Source organism: Saimiri boliviensis, chromosome 4, assembly GCF_048565385.1.
Source record: "Saimiri boliviensis isolate mSaiBol1 chromosome 4, mSaiBol1.pri, whole genome shotgun sequence".
NCBI classification, from domain to species: domain Eukaryota; kingdom Metazoa; phylum Chordata; class Mammalia; order Primates; family Cebidae; genus Saimiri; species Saimiri boliviensis.
In genome coordinates, this window is record NC_133452.1 from 61,154,855 (window position 1) to 61,175,684 (window position 20,830).

At 37.0% G+C, this 20,830-nt stretch overlaps 1 protein-coding gene across 6 annotated transcripts in view; it reads right to left on the reverse strand.

The window, feature by feature from the left end:
• AFG1L (AFG1 like ATPase) overlaps positions 1 to 20,830 on the reverse strand; it is a 263,443-nt gene that overhangs the window by 142,479 nt on the left and 100,134 nt on the right. For all 6 annotated transcript variants that reach the window (XM_074397640.1, XM_074397639.1, XM_074397636.1 and 3 more), the window contains exons 4-6: positions 18,477 to 18,578; positions 17,410 to 17,540; positions 7,774 to 7,873 (exon numbers count right to left, since the gene is read on the reverse strand). In XM_074397640.1, the coding sequence (XP_074253741.1) occupies positions 7,774 to 7,873; positions 17,410 to 17,540; positions 18,477 to 18,578 (333 nt within the window). The remainder of the gene's footprint in view (positions 1 to 7,773; positions 7,874 to 17,409; positions 17,541 to 18,476; positions 18,579 to 20,830) is intronic.

A 20,830-nucleotide genomic window follows, 5' to 3' on the forward strand; every position in this document is an offset into this window, starting at 1 on the left:
GTGTCTTCTGCAGCAACATGGATGCAGCTGGAGGCCATTAGCCTAAGGGAATTAATGCAGGAACAGAAAACTATATACCACATGTTCTCACTTACAAGTGGGAGCTAGATATCGGGTACTCATGGACATAAAGATGGGAACGGTAGACACTGGGGACTACTAGAGTGGGTCTAGAAGAGGGTAAGGGTGGAAAAACTAACTGTTGGGTACTATGCTCGGTACCTAGGTGATGGGATCATTTGAATGCATGAGATGAAGAACATGGTTGCAGTTTCTACTCCTCTCTGCAAGTGAATAGGCCCAGAAAGGTGTAAGAGACTTAATGCACATAACAATTCCACTTGTTAAGAACAAGTTTGGGCCGGGCTCAGTGGCTCACGCCTGTAATCGCAGCACTTTGGGAGGCTGAGGTGGGTGGATCACGAGATCAGGAGTTTGAGACCAGCCTGGTTAACAGGTGAAACCTTATCTCTATTAAAAATACAAAAATTAGCCAGGCATGGTGGCGCAAGCCTGTAGTTACAGCTACTTGGGAGGCTGAGGTAGGAGATTCGCTTGAACCTGGGAGGCAGAGATTGCGGTGAGCTGAGATCACACCACTGCACTCCAACACTCCAGCCTGGGTGGCAGAACGACACTTCATCTCAAAAAAAAAAAAAAAAAAAGAACAAGTTTGGCTCTGGTAACTGCCTTCATAGCTAAAATATAAAATTATTTGGTAAGTAAAAAAATAAAAATCTTTTCCTAGCAAAAAATAAAAATAAATTTAAAAAATAAAGAAAATAACCAGATGTTAATTTTATAGCTTTGTCATCATATATTTGAAATAAATGAAAAAATAAGTGAATGTATATAAAGTGAAATATATATACACATATAATAGTACCACTACAAGACACTAGAAATGCTATTTAAAATAAACTAAAGGCTGCGTGTGATGGCTCATGCTTATAATCCCAGCCTTTTGGGAGGCCTAGAAGGGAGAACTGCTTGAGCCCAGGAGTTCGAGACTAGCCTTGGCAACATAACGAGACCCTAACTCTACAAAAAAAAAAAAAAAAAAAAAATTAAAAATTAGTTGGGGACAGTGGTGCATGCCTGTAGTCCTAGAAACTCAGGAGGCTAAGGCAGGAGGATCATTTGAGCCTGGGCATTCAAGGTTACAGTAAGCTATAACTACAGCCCTGCACTCCAGCCTGGGTCAGAGAAAGATCCTGTCTCTAAAAACAAATAAAGAAATTACTTAATTTATTTAATTAAATAAACATTTTGAGACTGCAAGAAAGGAAAATCCCTAGAGACCAAAAACTAAAAACTAAAATAGTAATCATGCCAGGCACAGAGACTCATGCCTATAATCCAAACACATTGGGAGGCTAAGGTGGGAGAATAGTTTGAGCCCAGAAGTTTGAGACCAGCCTGGACAACACAGAGATCTACAAAAAATTTAAAAATTATCTGGGCCTGGTGGTCCAAGCTACTCACAAAGTTAAGGTGGGCCCAGGAGGTCGAGGATGCAGTGAGCAGTCCCACTCACCACAGTGCCCAACTCATTTTAAATTTTTTGTAGAGATAAGGTCTCATGATGTTGCCCAAGCTAGTCTCGATCTCCTGCACTCATGCAATTTTCCTGCCTAAGCCTCCCAAATGGCTGGGATTATAAGCGTGAGTCATCACACCCAGCCTGGTTAGTTTACGTTAAACAATATTTCTAGTGTCTTGTAGTAGTATCGCACCACTGCACTCCAGCTTGGGTGACGGAGCAAGACCCTGCCTCAAAACAAAACAAAAATAAAACAAAACAAAATATAAAGTAGTAATCACAAGCTGACACTGATTCTGGGTTTTAACAGCTGCATAGTGTACAGAGGGTGAGGCCTTGGACCCAAACAAAGCATGAACTGGAAGTCAGGGCTAGAAAAAATAGTGAAGTGCAGAACAGCAGTCTTCGGTACCTTATTCCTTCTACCCGCCTCAAGTATGGCTTTCCCTTCTCTTCTACAAGACCTTCTGAGACACTCCACTCCACAGCTATTTACTCTTTTAGGTTCCTAAACATGGCGCTGCTTTACATGACCATCAATTATTTTCTGTTAAAATTAATAATGATGAAATACTCCTCACAATTTTATATTAAAATGAACAATTTGTTTATTAATCAACAACAAATTGAGTTATTACAAACAATACATTATTAACTGATTAGGCTATGACTGTAACCCCACCATCACCAACAATCATGCATTCTCGCCCAGGAAATTGAAGCATTATAACTAGAAATGGAGGGAATGAAATGAATGAAGCAAAAGGAATTAAACAAAGGGGCTAAAGGATTAATAGAAAGAGAGACAAAAAAATGTGTGATCTTTTCCATCAGGCATTATTTTCTAGACTCCTAACCTCTAGTTTTCTGTCTTTGTTGAATAGCAGACATGCATTCACCCAGCTGTACAAGCCAGAAAGTTAGAAAATGCCCTTTCTGGCCAGGTGCAGCAGCTCACACCTGTAATCCCAGCACTTTGGGAGGCCGAGGTGGGCAGATCACGAGGTCAGGAGTTTGAGACCAGTATGACCAACAAGGTAAAACCCCATGTCTGCTAAAAATACAAAAATTATCCGGGCATGGTGGCATGCACCTGTAATCCCAGCTACTCAGGAGGCTGAGGCAGGAAAACTGCTTGAACCCGGGAGTCAGAGGTTGCAGTGAGCCGAGATCGCACCACTGCACTCCAGCCTGGGCAACAGGGCAAGACTCTGTCTCAAAAAAAGAAGAAGAAGAAAATGTCCTTTCCTTTTCCCTCAGTATCCAACCTATATCCAAGTGCTGTCCACTTCACGCTCTAAATCTCTCTCAAATCTATCCTTTTCTCCACATCCATCGCCATCACCTCGTACCAGGGTTTCTTAACCTAGGCACTATTGACATTTTTGGCAAGATAATTCTTTGTTGCAGGGGTTACATTACAGGATACTTTGGCTATATTCCTGGCCTTTATCTACTAGATACCAGTAACAGCCCTCTCTCACCAGGTGAGGCAATGAAAAATGTCTAAGATGTTACCAAATATTCCCTGGTGAGCAAAAGAGACCCCTCGTTGAGAATTGCTGCCTTATACAAGGTATCATCATTTCTTGTCCAGACTACAACAGCTTCATAGTATGTCTTCCTGCATGCAGTATATTACTATATCCCATCTACTAATCTGTTCTCCAAACTACAGCCAGAAAGATATTCCAACTCAGATCACATCAGTCCCTGCTTAAGATTAGCATTTCTCTTAGAATAAAATTCAAAATCCTTATTATTACTACAAGGTCTAGCTCTCACCTCTACAGATTCAACTTGTACCTTACTGTATCCTTCTCCCCCTCACTCTCCACTGTAGCCACACTGACTACCTCAAATAGGTCATTCTCTCTCCAGCCACCTGGCTTTGCCTCAGCTCCCTGCCAGCTCTTGTAGCAATCTGAGAAGTAAATTCTATTTAAAAATATAGATAGATTAGAGAGACGGAGAGAGAGAGAGAGACAGACAGACAGAGAGAGAGAAAGAGAGAGAGAGAGAGATCTGGGGCTTGACATGGTAGCTCATGCCTGTAATCCCAGCACTTTGGGAGGCTGAGGCAGGCACATCACTTGAGGTAAGGAGTTTGAGACCAGCCTGGTCAACATGGTGAAACACCATCTCTACTAAAAATATAAAAAATTAGCCAGGTATGGTGGTGAGTGCCTGTGATCCCAGCTACTGGGGAGACTGAGGCAGAAGAATTGCTTGAACCAAGGAGGGAGAGGTTGCAGTGACCAGAGATCACACCACTGCACCCCAGCCTGGGTGACTGAGTAAGACTCTGTCTCAAAAAAAAAAAAAAAAGGAAAAAAGATAGATTGATCTGAGGCCCTGGGTCAAAAGTGACCTAAAAAATAGTTGAATGCATTTTGATGGCTGAATAAGAGGGCACTCTTCTTTTTTTTCCTTCTCCCCCTCTCCACAGTTTTTAAATATAGTACTTTGAGTTGCTGTTTTAAGAAAAGGACATTCTTTCTCTGGGACAGGGTACACAGAGATCAGTGATAACCACAAGGAGAAAAGATAGAAGACAATGTGCTAAAAGAGTCATAAAACCAGGTCAGGTGTGGTGGTTCACTCTTGTAATCCCAGCACTTTGGGAGACTAAGGCAGGAGTTCAAGACCAGCCTGGCTAACATGGCAAAACCCCTTCTCTACTAAAAATACAAAAATTAGCCAGGTGTGGTGGTGCATACCTGTAGTCCCAGGTACTCAGGAGGCTGAGGCAGGAGAATCTCTTGAACCTGAGAGGCAGAGGTTGCAGTGAGCCGAGATCACACCACTGCACTCCAGCCTGAGCAACAGAGTGAGACTGTCTCAAAAAAAAAAAAAGTTACAAAACCTAAGTTCTAGTCCTTGTTTTGTCATTCACTAACCATGCGATTTGTTTTTAATTTACATACAAGAATGTAACTTTTTTTAGCCTACAGTTCTATGAATTTTTAGCACATATAACCACCACTACAATCAGGATACAGCAGTTGCATCCTGAGGCTGCCCCTTGGTAGTCAAACACCTCCTCACCCCGGACCTTGGCACTCACTGCTCCATTCTTTGTCTTACAGTTTTACTTGTTCCTGATATGCTTAGGCTCTCTGAGTTTTTTCCCCCACAAATCAAATTACACACACACACACACACACACACACACACACACACACACACACACGTCATCTTTGTTACATAAAAGTATTACGTTATTTATGATGATTGTCTGCTGTGGCTAAAAAACCTGGTATATGACAAGCATCCCATCCCTTCAACAGTTTATATTTAGAAAAGGCGTTCTCTAGGTTTGGCCAATTTTTGCAATTCTGCATCTTGAACTTTCAGTCTTCTCCAGAAGGGTGGCTCCAGCTCAGATTTCTGCAGGCTACCCTAATGGATGAGTAGCTTTGTTTACTCCTAAAAAGCTAAGAGCTGCAAAATATTCCTTAACCCCTCTTTGTATCTGTCCTTCCTCAGTTAGTTAACCACATTGCTGTAGTCTAAGCAGTCTAATTATCCTTTCAGCAGTCTTTGCTAAGGGGCTTCCAAAATTTTTCTAGCTCTTTGCTATTTATGAGCATAGCTCATCACTGAATGTCTAAAGGTAATACTGATGCCACTGTCAAATCAACACATCAGCGATATATAGTAGAGAAGCCTCACTTCCAACTAGATAGATGATCTAATATTAAAAAGCTCACTCCCTTGGCTCCCTTAGCATCCCATAGGGTTGCTAACATTAGTAAATCACAAGAATGCTGTGTATAACATTATATGGATTTTAATAAGTACATCTGCAAAATTACTCATAATTCTTTTGTAGTGTAATGGATGAGGTATAACTATAATTGTTTGAATAACTGGATCCAAAATGTGTTGATTTGTTAATGATGTCTCCCTAAGATAAGGCCTCCAGTGGATTGCTACAGGTAACTTAATTCAGTTCTATCTGATTTACACATTTTAATTAAGGAAGGGCTGAAGATACAGAAACATGATTACCAAATGGATAAATGTCATAGTAGGGATAGCCAAAAAAATTATGTTAGAATCTTACTTCAAAAATACTTCAAACATACTCCATTTGCAAAACAAAAATAAATAAATAAAAACAAAAATTTTTTTTTTTTTTTGAGACGGAGTTTCGCTCTTGTTACCCAGGCTGTAGTGCAATGGCGCGATCTCAGCTCACCGCAACCTCCGCCTCCTGGGTTCAGGCAATTCTCCCGCCTCAGCCTCCTGAGTAGCTGGGATTACAGGCAAGCGCCACCATGCCCGGCTAATTTTTTGTATTTTTAGTAGAGACGGGGTTTCACCATGTTGACCAGGATGGTCTCGATCTCCTGACCTCGTGATCCACCCGCCTCGGCCTCCCAAAGTGCTGAGATTACAGGCTTGAGCCACCGCGCCCGGCAAAACAAAAATTAAAATTAAAAATACTTTAATAAAAATCAATAAAATGGAACAACGTAGACTAATAAGCTGAAATGTAATAGGGAGAAAAAGAAATCCACAAACACAAACACAAATCCACATACACAAACATGGAATGAGAGAGACCTAGTTTCACAGCAGGCTACATAATAAGATCTGTTAGTAATTTTAAATTCAATATACACCACCAATGTGGCATAGCTTACTTTTTAAAAAAAAGTTCCCGCTATCACATTACAGACTTACTAATGAATTCCATGTTACTAATTGCAATGGTTAATTCTCAACCTCATTTTCAGCTTGTAGCAGCATTTAACAGAAGTAATCATCAATCCTTTTTTGTACTACTTTTCTTTTCCTCACTTGACACTCTCCTGGTTCTCCTCCTACCTCACCAGCTGCTCTTTTTTTCCTGCCTCCTTTAGGACTGATGACTGCCAAATGCATCTCTCCAGACCAAACCTTTCCAATGAAGTCCAAACTCTTATATGCATCCCCCTGGTCATCACAGAAACCCCTACCTCCACCCTCCTACCCAAATCTGCTTTTTCCATAGTCTTCCCCATCTCAGTCAACAGCAACTTCATCCTTCCAATTGTTCAGGTCAAAACCTTTGAGTCACTCTTGATCTCTCTCTTTTTTTTCACATCCTAATCCATTCCACCAGTAAATCCTGCTGACTCTGTCTACAAAGTATATCCAGAACCTGCCCACTTCTCACCACTTTACAGCTTAGTCTCCTAAATGGTCTCCTTACTCTGAAACCCCATACTCACATTCTATTCTCAACACTGAAGCCAGAGAGATCTTTTTAAAACATGCAATCTTCCAATGTTCATTCTAAGACTATTTACTGAGAACCATCTATGTGCAAGACAGTTATAGGTGCTGAGAATAAATTTGAGAACAGAAGAGATAAAAATCATTGCCCTCATGAAGCTTTTGTATCCTGGAAGGCAACAGACAAGAAACCATAAATATAATAAATAAGTAAATTATATGGTAGGTCCATAGTGCTATAGGTAAAAGAGAGAGCAGGGTAAATGGAAACAGTAGCAAGAAAAAAGGGGTGTGTTGTAGGTTCAAACAGGGAAAGAAGTCTAGGCTTCACTGGCAATGTAACTTTTGAGCAAAGACAAAGGAGGTAAGGGCTTAGCCATGTAGATACCTGTAGAAACAGCACTCCAGGCAAAAAGATGTTCCCATTAAGTCTTTCAGGAAATATTTTTGGATCCTTAGACCTTTAACTAAGTACATGATGGGCTGAAAGATGCAAGATTTTAAACTTGTTGTTTTTAATCTAAATATTACTTGTATTTTAATTTTAAGTACTTTTCTAATAAGCCACAAGTGCTTTTTTAGACATTATAATTTAAGTGAAGTATTAGAAACTATTCATGCAAGCAAGTTTTCAGTCTTTTTCTAAAATTTAATTATGACTTTCATCTTTCATTTGGTTGAGTTTTGCTTATGGCCCATAAAAAGCAGTCCAAAAGACCTGCATTTTTTGATAAGCAAATATGACATATCTAATATTTAGGGGAAAGAAACAAAAAAAAGCAAGTATACCAAACATGGGAATCAACTAGCTTTAGCTTGATAAGAATATAAAACTTTTCAAATAGAAACGCCAACTGATTTTTCAGATTAAGCCAATTATAAAATTAATAATAAGCAAAATCATCAGATTTATGAACACAATAAACTTAGTAAAAATTACGGATTTTTAAAAGCTTCTTAGTTTCCACCTAATTGGATGAGACTAGCACAATGTTTGTTTTTACCTTCCGGTGGCCTGTTGGATGTTGCCACAACGACGACCCCGTTTTTGAACAGATTTTCAAAAAGCTGTTTCAGAATCATGGCATCAGCAATGTCAGTGACCTATTGACAACAACACATTTGTTTTATTTTAATTTCACTTCTGCTCTAACAAATTTGCTAATGGAGCATCTTTTTTTTTTTTAAGATGGAAGTAAATTCCAAGGGAAAAATTCTAATTACCATCATGAAGAAAAGAGTAGATAATTAAAAGCATGAAACACTGTATAGCAGTCCTTTAAACTTGACTCTTCTTTTTTGCAAGCCTATCATTTCTACACAAATTACCAAATGGTTCTATGATAACTTCTTTTATAGAAATACAGGTGGAAAGCATAGATAATTATCCTAAACATTTAGGAAGTCTAATTAATTAGAACTAACATGACCAATACCCTCCTCCTCTTCCTACCCATTTCCCACCACCCCCCACCCAAAAAAGAGAGATGAAAAAATAGTAATAATAAAATACACAGGCTGTTTGAGATTTCTAATACCTTTCTGGCAAAGGTCCCTGGAAAGGTGACTTTAAATGGTCATGGGCCTTTAGAAATAAGGACAAGTAGCCAGTGAGACATAATCAGCTGCTGTTGAAAATAGAATGATATGACATAGATACTATTGTGCAATTGTTGCACAAAACAATTCAACAGATGGCCCATCACAAAAATAAGCAATTTCATTGTTCTTTTTAAGTGCCTTCTATTACTGTCCATGAATAATCAAAAGGCACTGCAGTCACTTCCAGCACAGCCAGCCTCTGCTAACCTTCACAAACACAAATATTCCTTCTACCAAAAAAAAAAAAAAAAAAAAAAAAATCTTTCAAGAATGGCTAATATAGTCCCTTAAAAAAAAAATTTGTGACAATACTAGAAATGCATAATACAGATAAAACTATTCCGTCCAAGTTACGTTACAGAGAAATACAACTATTGATCTTCCCTAAAATTATTTTTTAAATTCAAGTTACAAAGTAAGCTTTATGATGTAACTTTTTCTAAAGGCTTTTAAAATTCACAAAGAAAGGCAACAATTAAGGAGGGAAGGAAGCTGACACCAAAAATAAATGTGTAATGAAGACTGACATCAATCATTGCAACTTTCCCTAAGTATTAATAACATGGGCTTTAATACTTCTAGTGTAAAAATATTTTGATCTTTCTTTGATAGCACATTTCAAATAATCTCAGGATAACTTGCTTTACATATATCCACAAGGATAGAGTACACTGTTATTTTTAAACCCCATTAGAGGACATAGAAATTGGTGAATTCTTTCAATTAAATCAAAATACTAAAAGTTACAAACTGAATGGTTATAGCACAATTAACAATAACCTGGGTTGTAAAGGTCTAAATCACTTTTCTCTTTACAACGAATATCTTAATTAAAGGTTTAATTATTTCTTTCCCACCTAAACAAAATAAAACAAAACCATGAAATAGGGATTTACAGATTTTTTTTTTCTGTCTCAGGTTCTTAACTAAAAAAACTGTTAAAGATTCCTTAAACTAAAAAGACTTCTGGAACTTCAAAAATAGTGAATAAATGAAAAGGAAAGTAGTGCTGATATTATTTAATTTGGAGTTTAGGATCACTGTCAAATTTGGCTTCCGCAAAAGCACTGACAGAGAAAGTCCTTTTCAAATGCTTGAACACCATTGGCATTTCTGATGAGAGGACAGAACGAGCTTGCACATTTTAATAGCAACTGCACTTTTAAATTACATTGCCAATACACTGACTTTTTAAAAGAGTGATATCAATGAAAGGTTTCCTGATTTTAGAGAATAAAAATGGTCATTTGACTATATCATTAATGTCTCTGAAAAAAATGTAAAAAAGCTTTTGTGCCCTTAGGTTTAGAAAAGTGAAGGGACATTTAGCTTATAACACAATGTAAAGGTTTAAACTGAAAGTTGAAGAAAGCAAACAGTAAAGGCTTGTGGTTGAGTTACAATTTCTGTTTTTATATTTCAGAATGCTTTTGCCCTATCAGAGTAAATGAGCTTGGAAAAGCTATGACTAATTAATAAAGCAGGAGTCACTTGGTGTAGCCGGGTGCCAACGTATACTCTTTTGATCTTGTCCTTGCACTTGTTCGGCCTTGCCGGGGAACAGTAATTTTACAGTATAAGTGAACAGAAGACAATTGGCCACACATTCTTGGAGAGCTGGCTTTTTCAGCACCCAGCATTTCATTACCACCACGAACAAAAGAGAAGGCTACAGATTACCAATAAGGGTAGTCTGCTAATACAGAGAGTGGAGACATTTCATTAGCATTAAAGAGAAAAGATTTTTTTTATAACCTAGAGTTGCTTTCCATTATGATTCACTTAAGTAAAAAAGAAAAAAAAAATCTAATGGTTAATTTACATGTGTGAGTGCTTGAGTCTCAGTCATCCACTGATTGGTACAGTGCCATATAATGAGTGACAAACATAAGCATGCATTATCAGTAATTAGGATTAGCACAAAAATAAGCACCTATTTTTTATTAGCAGTTTTTAATAGCTTTCTTCCTGCTTCATAAAAGTGGTTAAAACTATTTTTTTAATGATATTGATAGCTTATAGAGGAGAATTTTGCATGATCTTCTGCTCATCAGAATTATTTTTTTTTCTGGTCCCATATGAGTAAAATATCCATTCAGTGTCCCTCTCAGAAGAGATATGAAGAAATACATTTTAAAAAATCAGTTTTTCCCACTATTCTGATATCTTCAGAATCATAAACAGTTTAACATGTAACATAAATACTCCAAGAGGACATAATAAAGGGTCTAAGGAAAACTCTGAAGACAAGCTATTATTTATTTCACTAACCAAAACATACTTTTGAAAAAAACCTATTCAAACACATTTTTCAACCAAGATAAGAACTGTGTATCTAACACCTCAGGTGAAACTGAAATACTTGAGGGTAGAAGGTGGAAGGAGAGGGAAGAGCAGAAAAAAGAACTATTGGGTACTAGGCTTAGTACCTGAGTGATGAAATAATCAGTACAGCAAACCCTCATGACACATGTTTACCTACATAACAAACCTGCACACATACCCCTGAACCTAAAATAAAAGTTAAAAAAAAAACTGAAATACTAGAACTACACTTAGTAAGGAGACCAAGCCAATGAAGAACACGTTCTGCAAATGTAATCTGAATGCTTATCAAAACATAAGCTTTAAAATTCCTTAAATTCAAGAGCACAAAAAGGAGTCTATCCATGTTTTTAAGCAGCAAAAATTCCCATTCATCTCCCTAGTAAAATATATATATTAATTAACATCACCTAAAGGCCAATAACAACTAGCTAAAAATCAAGGCTACTAATACGATTCCATTTTTAAAGTTAAGTGGTGACTGTAGACATACTGCCACTAAGAATAAAGTGCCTTAAAAATTCTTTTATAATAAATCAGCAAGTATTGTACTAGGCTTAATAGGCTTAAGGATAATTTTTAGGTTCCATCACTAAAAAATCTAACAAAACCCCACACAGCTCTAGAGCTGTATATTTAAACACATAATACAAAGACTTTATATACCAAGGAAAATGTATATATAGCATCGCTGTCACTGGTAAACAAGAGCATTAGTGCTGGACTTAAACTGTTAGTCACCAGCTGTGTGACCTTGGCCAAGTTACTAAACCTCCCTGACCCTCAATTTCCCCATCAATGGAATGAAAGCAGTAATAATATCTACCTTGCAGTATTGTTATGAGACATAAAGTAAACTGCCAAGAAATAAGAGACTATTAACTTTGACTATTTCCTATGTATGGGGTATATGCTAGTATTAATATAATTCTATATTATTAATGCATAGTTATGTAGAATTTTAGCTGTAGCTGGAATTATATTTAGCATTATACAGTTATTGAGAACATAGGTACACAGAAAAACAATAAATAGTAACTAATATTATAGAACATATATAGAAGATGGAATATAAGCATTCTAATAAATAAATAATACCTCAAATAGTTCATAAAAGATGGATTTAACTAGTATGCAAACAAACATGAAAAAAAAAATCAACCACATTATTTCCTAAAAGAATACAAGTTAAAAGAAACCACCACTTTTTATGTATTAAATTAGACAAAAATGTTCAGATAATTCAGAATGATGACAGGAAAAAATGTGGGTTGAAGTTATAATATACCTTGGGTTCTGTAAATGCTGATTTTGCTTGAGAAATGCTATCATATGTAAGGGGAGTGGGACTTAACAGGGGAACCACTTCCATAGTTTTCATTTGGTATTAGATTCATTCATTCATTCATTCATTTATTCACTATTCATTCTTTCTCAGACACTGTTCTAGAAACCTGAAATACATCAATTAATAAAGATTCATGCCTTCAAGTCTATATTCTGGGAAGAAACACAGATAAACAATAAACATAATAAATAAGTAAATTATATATAATATGTTATAAGGTGATTGTATGATATGGGATAAAAGGCAGGTAAGGGGCATGGGAAACCTGGGGGTCAATGGCAAACTGAAATTTTAAATAGGAATTTGAAATAGGCCTTGTTAAGGAGGTAATTGAGCAAAGACAGGAAGAAATGAGGGAGTTGCTCTTAGGAATATGTAAGGGTGTGAGGGAAATCACACAGCAACAGCTGCTGGCTAGCCATTAAAAGCAGAACCCAATGGCTCAAGCCTGTGGCCAGAGATAAGAGCTTAGAGGCATAGCTCTTGCTTTTAAGATGGGACTCCTCACTTCCTGCTGCTTCCTTTACTTTAAATGAATCATTCAGGCTTTTGCTCCCAAACATAGTGACCCACATCCTATTCCTATACATATATGTGTATATGTGTATGCACACACACACACACACACACACACACACATGCTGTTCATTGCTATACTCTCTCTCTGCCTGACTCTTCATTCCTGCCTCCTGTGACTTAGAATGGAGGACTGTCCTTCTGACTAGTTGCTCCCTCCCTGTCCAGCATCTGTAAATAATCAATCTTTGAACTTATTTTCTATTGTAGTGGTGTATTGACTTGCACCTTCCATCTGAAGAACTAGGGTCTGCCCCAGGCAGGATTTTCCTGGGATGCCAAGAACACAGTATCAGACTCCCAGTGCGAGAGCAATGGTTAGACAGGCATAAACTGGACACAGGTCAGACAAGAGCCACAAAATTATCTGCCAGTATAAACAAGCTTCCTGTGTGTGGGAATCCCTGGTCATGGATCAGACAACCAGGCATTAGGCCACCCTCCAGGTGAAAGAAGTATTCTGTGAAAGGCACATTATAAACACATATGTCCAGCTCCCTGCATTTCCTATTAGGGCAGAGTTACCAGCTGTTCTGGTGCTAGAACCCAATTGAGGCGGGGGCTCTCAGAACAGAAGGACTACTCTGTGCAGAAAGAATGCCTAGTGCAAAGGCTCTGCTTGTTTGTTATAAATTGTATGGATAGTAGGAATCGGAGTGCGGGTGCAGCAACATTTTGGAGTATATTTCACCTTCTTGAATTTTAGGGGAGGGGGATAAGTAGAGATTTGAACTTGTGATCATCTAATTTTGGTGTACTGAAGAAGCTTCTTTAAGACCTGTGGAAGATAGTTCAGGACACTGAAACTAGCAGAGATCACTTCTTCCCTTAGGGGGCACATTCTTGTCCTTCTATTTTCACTTTCTCTGGCTCTTCCAATACTGGGTAGATGCAAATATCGGCCTTTTCTTGCATGCAGCAGTAAGCTCCAAGATTTCAATTTGGAATTGTAAAGGAAATGAAAGAGCAAGACTATTAACATTTTGCATTCTAGGACATTCAGGCCAAACTTGCTCAGGGGAATAGGGTCTCCCATGTTGTCAACTCTAACAAATAAGAATGTTGTATTATGCAATAATTGGAAATGAGAAAAAAAAAACATGCTACACTAAAATTTGGGATAAAATGAAAGCAATCAATTTGGCATTGTCTTGTTTTGTCATCTCTGTGCATGTTTTCTTCAGAGCCCTGTGGGAAATAAGTAGTTGGTATAATGACCAACTACTAACTGTGGTTCCTTAATCTATGAAGAAAATAGGATTGGGAATGGTAGGGAGCAATGAGCGAGGCTGAACCTGTAAGACAGAAGGTCAGAGGGGAAGCAGAAGGGTTTGAGCAAGGGAAATGACACAATCTCATATAATAGAATATATATAAAATATATATATCATATATTATATATAATAGAATATATAATATATATATCATATATTATATATAATAGAATATATAATATATATATCATATATAATAGAATATATAATATATCATATATTATATATAATAGAATATATAATATATCATATATTATATATAATAGAATATATCATATATTATATATAATAGAATATATAATATATATTATATATTATATATTATATATTATAGAATATATAATATATATTATATAATAGAATATATAATATATAATAGAATATATATATAAAATATTTTCCCGTTAGAGTACAAACCCTTTTAAATTGGGTTTTCCGTTTCCTATGGCCTAAAGCATTCCTAGTAGATATGTCATCTTTCTCTTCCTTTCGTCAGTTAATTCTCCTTTCACTGGAGGTAACAGATTTCATATTAAGGAAAGTAACATTTCCTCATAGTTCTTCTTACCAATATTTATGCTGTCTTTTACAGATCACAGGGAAATACCTCTCAAAATAGCAGATAGGAGCAAAACATGAGTTGAATAGTTCTATTCTCATCAAGACTGCAAGAAATAGGCACCAGAGATCCAGCTGAAGAAAAGAGATTTACTTGAAACTCCAGGACGGGGACAATACTGATGGCACCTTATGGGAACTGGAGCTGGGGATTGGCTTGGAATTGGAGGTTGCTCTGGAGAGCTCAGCAGCTGTCTAGGGATCACCCTGGTACTCCTTCCCTTAAAGTGATTCAATTGCTTTCTATATCTCTTTGTTTCTGTTTCATTAGTAAGAGGAGCTTCCCTCTGTGACATTTAGTTCAAATTCATGAGAAAGGGGCTATGACTGACCCATTCTCCACGCCACACCACACGAGTCCAAGATTGCTGACAAGCTTGTGGATTAGCTACTCATAGATCAGCTGTCCAGGCATGGTCCATTTAGCTGTGGGACAGATAGGGCTCTGTCTTGTGATAGGGAATAAGGGCCTTCAAGGAAACTGAGATGAATGAGTCGATGAATGAATAAATATCAAAGCAATCTGCATAGGGTAGGCAGTAACAGGCATCTCTATCACATCTGCTTTCTCCGCATCAGCAAGCAACATTTTATAAGAGCCTGTCTCCCCTGGATCTCTCTTATACTCAATATGTAATCTGAAAAGTCCTTTTTGTGGCCTGCATTTCTTTTGCAAGACTCAGCTCATTTGGAACGTTAGTGTCCTGATAGTTGTTTTTGTTTCCTTCTTTCTGTCTACATATCAACCTTTGGAAATCTGAATCCAATGGAGTATGTCAGTACAACCAGGCAGGTTTTTGGTAGGACTTCACTAACAAGGTGGCATTATGACTCTTGTAAGCCCTAGAAACTTTTACTTTCATGAGTCCCGTCCTCAATTAAAAAAACATTACAGCTATGTTGGTATAAGAACAAATCTAATACAGAACAGATACAGGCTGGAGTCATTATTGTTATATTCATTTATGTCTTCAAATTTTAAAAGAAATTAAAATATTTTCTTGATCCCTGAAAGTATCATGAGCCCTTGACACCGTGTCTGCTGCACCGACTGGTCAAGGTACCCTGTTTGCTCTGTATCTTCTCTAGGATCCCCTGCTTTGCACAGCCAGAATTTCATAGCATCCTAACCATCTTAGTCTTGCCTTCCAATAACACTTATGCCCTAAAAACATGCCAATAATTTCTCTGAAAGTTTTGAAATCTACATTTTTAAAGTTAAGGGTAGTGATTTTTACATGATACCTAGGAAATTCTAATGCCTTTATCTCTCTCATCTCTATATGGAGATATCAACTATTCTGCAGAATTACATGAGATAAGGATGCAAAAATGCATTGTAAACTATGGATCATTTTACAAGGCTGAGTATTAATATGCCTCTTAAAAATTAATTTTAATACCTTAATCAAAAATGTAACTATGCCAGTTCAGTTTTATTTAGAGATATTTTGGTTAAAAGGCTAGTAATAGAAAATCAAGAGAAATAGCTCCTATTGATTCATCACTGACTTTTGTTCTTGAAAGCAGCATAACTGTTAACTCAGAGCTTTTTCAAACAACTCAGTGAGGCCCTTTTTCTGCAAAACATTGATGTGGTTAGTATGCCTCTTCAGAGCGGCAGGAGAGCATCTGTTCTTTTCCACAAAGCCTTTCCTTGGAAGACCTTTGCAGTTCTAAATACAAAAGTAAGTCCAGTCTGTCTTACTATAACTGAAGGAAGAAAGAAGCAAAGATCCCTCTTCCCCAGATGGTTTAGTGTAACAGCATTGCTGGTGAAAATTCTTTCTCCTCCATCATAAATCTAGACTATTGTTAGGTATGTGTACCAGTTGCTAAAGGAGACCAGTCATGCATGATTTGGGATAAAAGCATCTTGGCCATAGCATCTTCCCACTAATCCAGATTATAAAACACAGAAGAACAGGAAATAACTCACTAACAATTTAAATGCATAATTTCAGGGAATCCTAAAACTAAGAGAAACTTTAAAAGTTCAACTAAGGCAATTCCTTCCCTTTATCACAGATAATGTGTGTTGTGAGGCTTAAATAAGATGAATCACTTGTTCTTTACATAACACTTTTTAAAAATACTCAAACATCTTTAAATACATTGTTTAATAATAATTACATTAACTTGGTGGTATAGGGGAGATGCACGGTCATCAACCAAAATTTAGAGGTGTGCAGACTTTTTCTATAAAAGCCTGAATAGTAAATATTTTAGGCTTTGCAAGCCACATAGGGTCTCTGTTGTACTTTCTTCTTTTTCTTCTTCTTCTTTCAGCTACCTTTAAAAATATAAAAACTTGGCTGGGCATCATGGCTCATGCCTGTAATTTTAGCACTTTGGGAGGCTGAAGCTGAAGGATCACTTAAGGTTAGGAGTTTGAGATGAGGCTGGGAAACAGAGAGAGTCCTAATCTCTACAAAATTTGTTTTAAAAATTTGCTGGGTACAGTGCTTGAGCCTACAGTTCCAGCTACTCAGGAAGCTGAGGCAGGAGGTTGAACCCAGAAGTCTGAGGTTATAATGAGCTATGATAATGACACTGCACTCCAGCCTGGGCCTGGGTGACAGAGCAAGATCCTGTCTCTTAAAATATATGCGTGTGTGTGTGTGTGTGTGTGTGTGTGTGTGTGTATGCGTGCAGGAATGTGTGTATATAAATTCTTCTTTTCTCGCTAACCATAAAAAAACAGGCAGGTCAGATTTGCCCTGTGCAGCTGTGCAGATTGTGGTTTGCCAGCTCCTGAACTAGAGAGTAAAATTGAAGCAGTAAGAGATAATGTGTCAAATCACCTTATAAAACAATGACAAAATCAGGAACAAAATTTAAATCTTCGTACCTCATTCAATATACCATTCTATATCTATGAAAAATCTCTACTTTACCTGAAATTCATCAAAACATAAGAGACATGCTTCCTCGCTGATTTCTTCAGCTATGGGAGCTATTGGGTCATAGGATTTAGCCATGAATCCTGGTTTCCTTTTTGGCAAACTTTGTTTAAGGCGATGTATTCCTTAAATGAATGAAATTAAGTACAGATAAAATATATTAGTACATTTTAGATAATTATAACATATTTTTTAAATCTCTAAATGAAACTTTAGTATGGACATAAAATTAAGTTCAAATTCCACATATAATCAAATTTGATTATTTAAATTGTTTGCATTTTCTTATCTCAAAATAAGTTGTTCAAATATTATTATGTTCTTATAGTTGTAAGGAAACTTCAAGGTCATTCCATTTCTACTCTTCAATCATTTCAGAAATGACAAGGTAATAGACAAGTGACTAGATGCATCAACACATCCATCTTAGTCCTGTATTTCGGGAATGAGAGCAGAGGATGTGATCCTGCCCAAGCAGTGCATGTTATGTCTGGCATATGGAATCGGAATGTATCCTTGTCTCTAGCCTAATATACTAACCCCAATCCACTTCATTCATTATGTGTGTACTAAATGCTGCAGGTATTAAAGGAAAAAAACAAATGATTCCTGCTCTGGGGAGGTTATAGTGCAGCTGGTAGACAAATCCTGCAAACATGAAATAACGTAAGATCCCTAGCAAAGCAATAAAGTTCACATGCATACTCAAACTGAATGCCTACATGCTAAGGTAACACAGAGTAAAGGACCTAATCAAGAATCACTTCTTTAAACAGGTGCATTTTTAACATTTTTTATTGACCCTTAGTAGAAACAGAAAATCCCTGAGCTTGATATAGCAATCTCTGTTCTCTGATTTAAAAGTATTAAATTGGTTTTGAGGACCAGCTCTGGACACATTACTGACTGTTTCAACATAGCACAAAACACGTGGAACCAAATAAAATCTTACTGCAAGCAAAAATCTAATTTTTAAAACGAGTATATGTTCATTCAATGAAGAAAACCATTTTGTATTGTTTCCCCACTAAAAAAATCACTTCTTTCAGATGATTGCTTACTTTTGTGCACATCTAGCATGAAACCATGAAAATGAACCCGTTTTTTCCTCTTCATTTCCACATAAGCATAAAACATGTCCATCACCATTGTTTTTCCTGTACCTTAAAAATAAAAAATAAAAAAAATTAAGAATACTATTCAACAGTATGTACTGATTGCTGTAATGATGGTTCATTAGCTTTGAGATAATGAAACCACACTCTTCCACTGGGAAGCTGAAGACTATGTCACTTCTTTAGAAGGGGGAGTTTACTTTGTATATTAAACTAGCTAACAATAAAATATTGATATTAATCTTTTCTGTTAAAATTCTGTTTTTAGGAAATACAACATTTAGTTAATATTACAGGGGCTATTTCACCCTGAAAACTACTTTCATAAACTGGCAAGATTTAGTCTTCTCTTCTAAAAGACACTAGCACAAATAAAATTATTTAATTAATTAAATGTTTATTGGGTCATTACTGTGCATGAAGAACTGTTTTAGGCACATGAGAAAATTCAAAAATGAAAAATAAGAAAAGGGGCTGGGCATGGTGGTTCACACCTGTAGTCCCGGCACTTTGGGAGGCTAAGGTGGAAGGGTTGCTTGAGCCCATGAGTTCAAGACCAGCCTGGGCAACACAGTGAGAACCCACCTCATTAAAAAAAAAAAGAAGAAGAAGAAGAAAAGAGAAGAAAGGTGAAAAATAAAGATTAGTATCTAACATAAATATTGAAAAGGAATCATATATGTAGATTAGAGCTGGAGAGCTGCCAATTAAAACACTTCCATTTTTTAAAAACTGAGAATATAGATCTCTCAAAATAAGGCCTACTTGAGGAAATTCTGATACAGTCAATCCTTAGAATTAAATTATCTAATTTTCAACACTCTAAAACTTTTAATCACTACAATTGCATTAGTACCATAGAACCCTCTTATCTGAGAATTCAGTTACCCAAAGCCCATCATCAACCACAGTCCAAAAATATTAAATGGAAAATTCCAGAAATAAACAATTCATAAGTATTAAATTGTGCAGCTATCCTGAGTAGCACGAAGAGACCTCACACCACCCCATTCCATCCCACCCAAGACATAAATTACACCTCTGTCTAGCATATCCACACTGTATTCACTACCCTCCTGTTAGTTATTTAGTGGCCTTCTCTGTTAAAAACACAGATATACAGAGTTCAATACTATGTGAGCTTTCAGGCATCCACTGGAACTATCCTCTGTGAATAAAGGGAAACTACTGTAGTTGAATAGCCAACAGCCTGAGCATTTAATGCAGGTATGCACAGAATGCCTTATTCCCTCACAGAAAGTCTAAGGCTTTCGGGTCAGTGACCCAAGCTCAGTTTATACCTGGCATTCCTCAGTAAGCCAGGCCAGCATGTGCTGGTTGAGTCTCAAATCCTCCCTACTTCCCCGTCTCCCACCACCACAAGATTACTTCCTGTCTAGTATTCCTTTGCAATTACTAGAATCCAAAGGCACTTCAGGAAGTTAGAAGATCTGAGTCCTATCTTTTGGGTTTCCTCCATGCCACAAGAGAACACTGGGTCCATGCCATTTGAATGTCAGAGTGTTTTTGTATATGGACAAATAATTCACCAGACTTTTTTTTAATGAAAAAGTCACTTTGATGGAAAGTCATTTATTGCAAAAATATTCAGTACAGTATCTCTTGATATACTGATTAGCAGTAGATTTAAAATAATTGTATTTACCCAGAAGAGTTAATAAAGTTTCACATTCTGATGCATGCAGTGTAGTATACTTATAGATTCAGAATAAAGTCATGAACCATCTAACCAAAAATGTATTCACTAATCATTAGGGTAAAGCAAATTAAAACTACAAGATACCACTTTACAAACATTAGAATGTCTATTACAAAAAAAAAAAAAAAACAGAAAATAAGAAGTGTCAGCAAGGACGTATAAAAATGGGAACCTTGTGCATTGTTGGTGGAAATAATAATGGTACTGTCACTGTGAAAAACATTATGGTAATTGTTCAAAAAATTAAACACAGGCTGAGTGCAGTGGTTCACACCTATAATTTCAGCATGTTGGGAGGCCAAGGAGGGAGAATCGCTTGAGCCCAGGAGTTCAAGACCAGCCTGGGCAACATAGCAGGATCTCATCTCTACTAAAAATTTTAAAGCTTAGCCAGGTGTGGTGGCGAAAGCCTGTAGTCCCAGCTACTCGGGAGGCTGAAATGGGAGGACTGTTTGAGGCCAGGAGTTCATGGTTGCAGTGACCTATGATAGTGTTACTGCACTCCAACCTGGGCAACAGAGAGAGACTTTGTGTCCAATCAAAAAAAGAAAAATTAAACATAGTGTGACCATAGTATCTA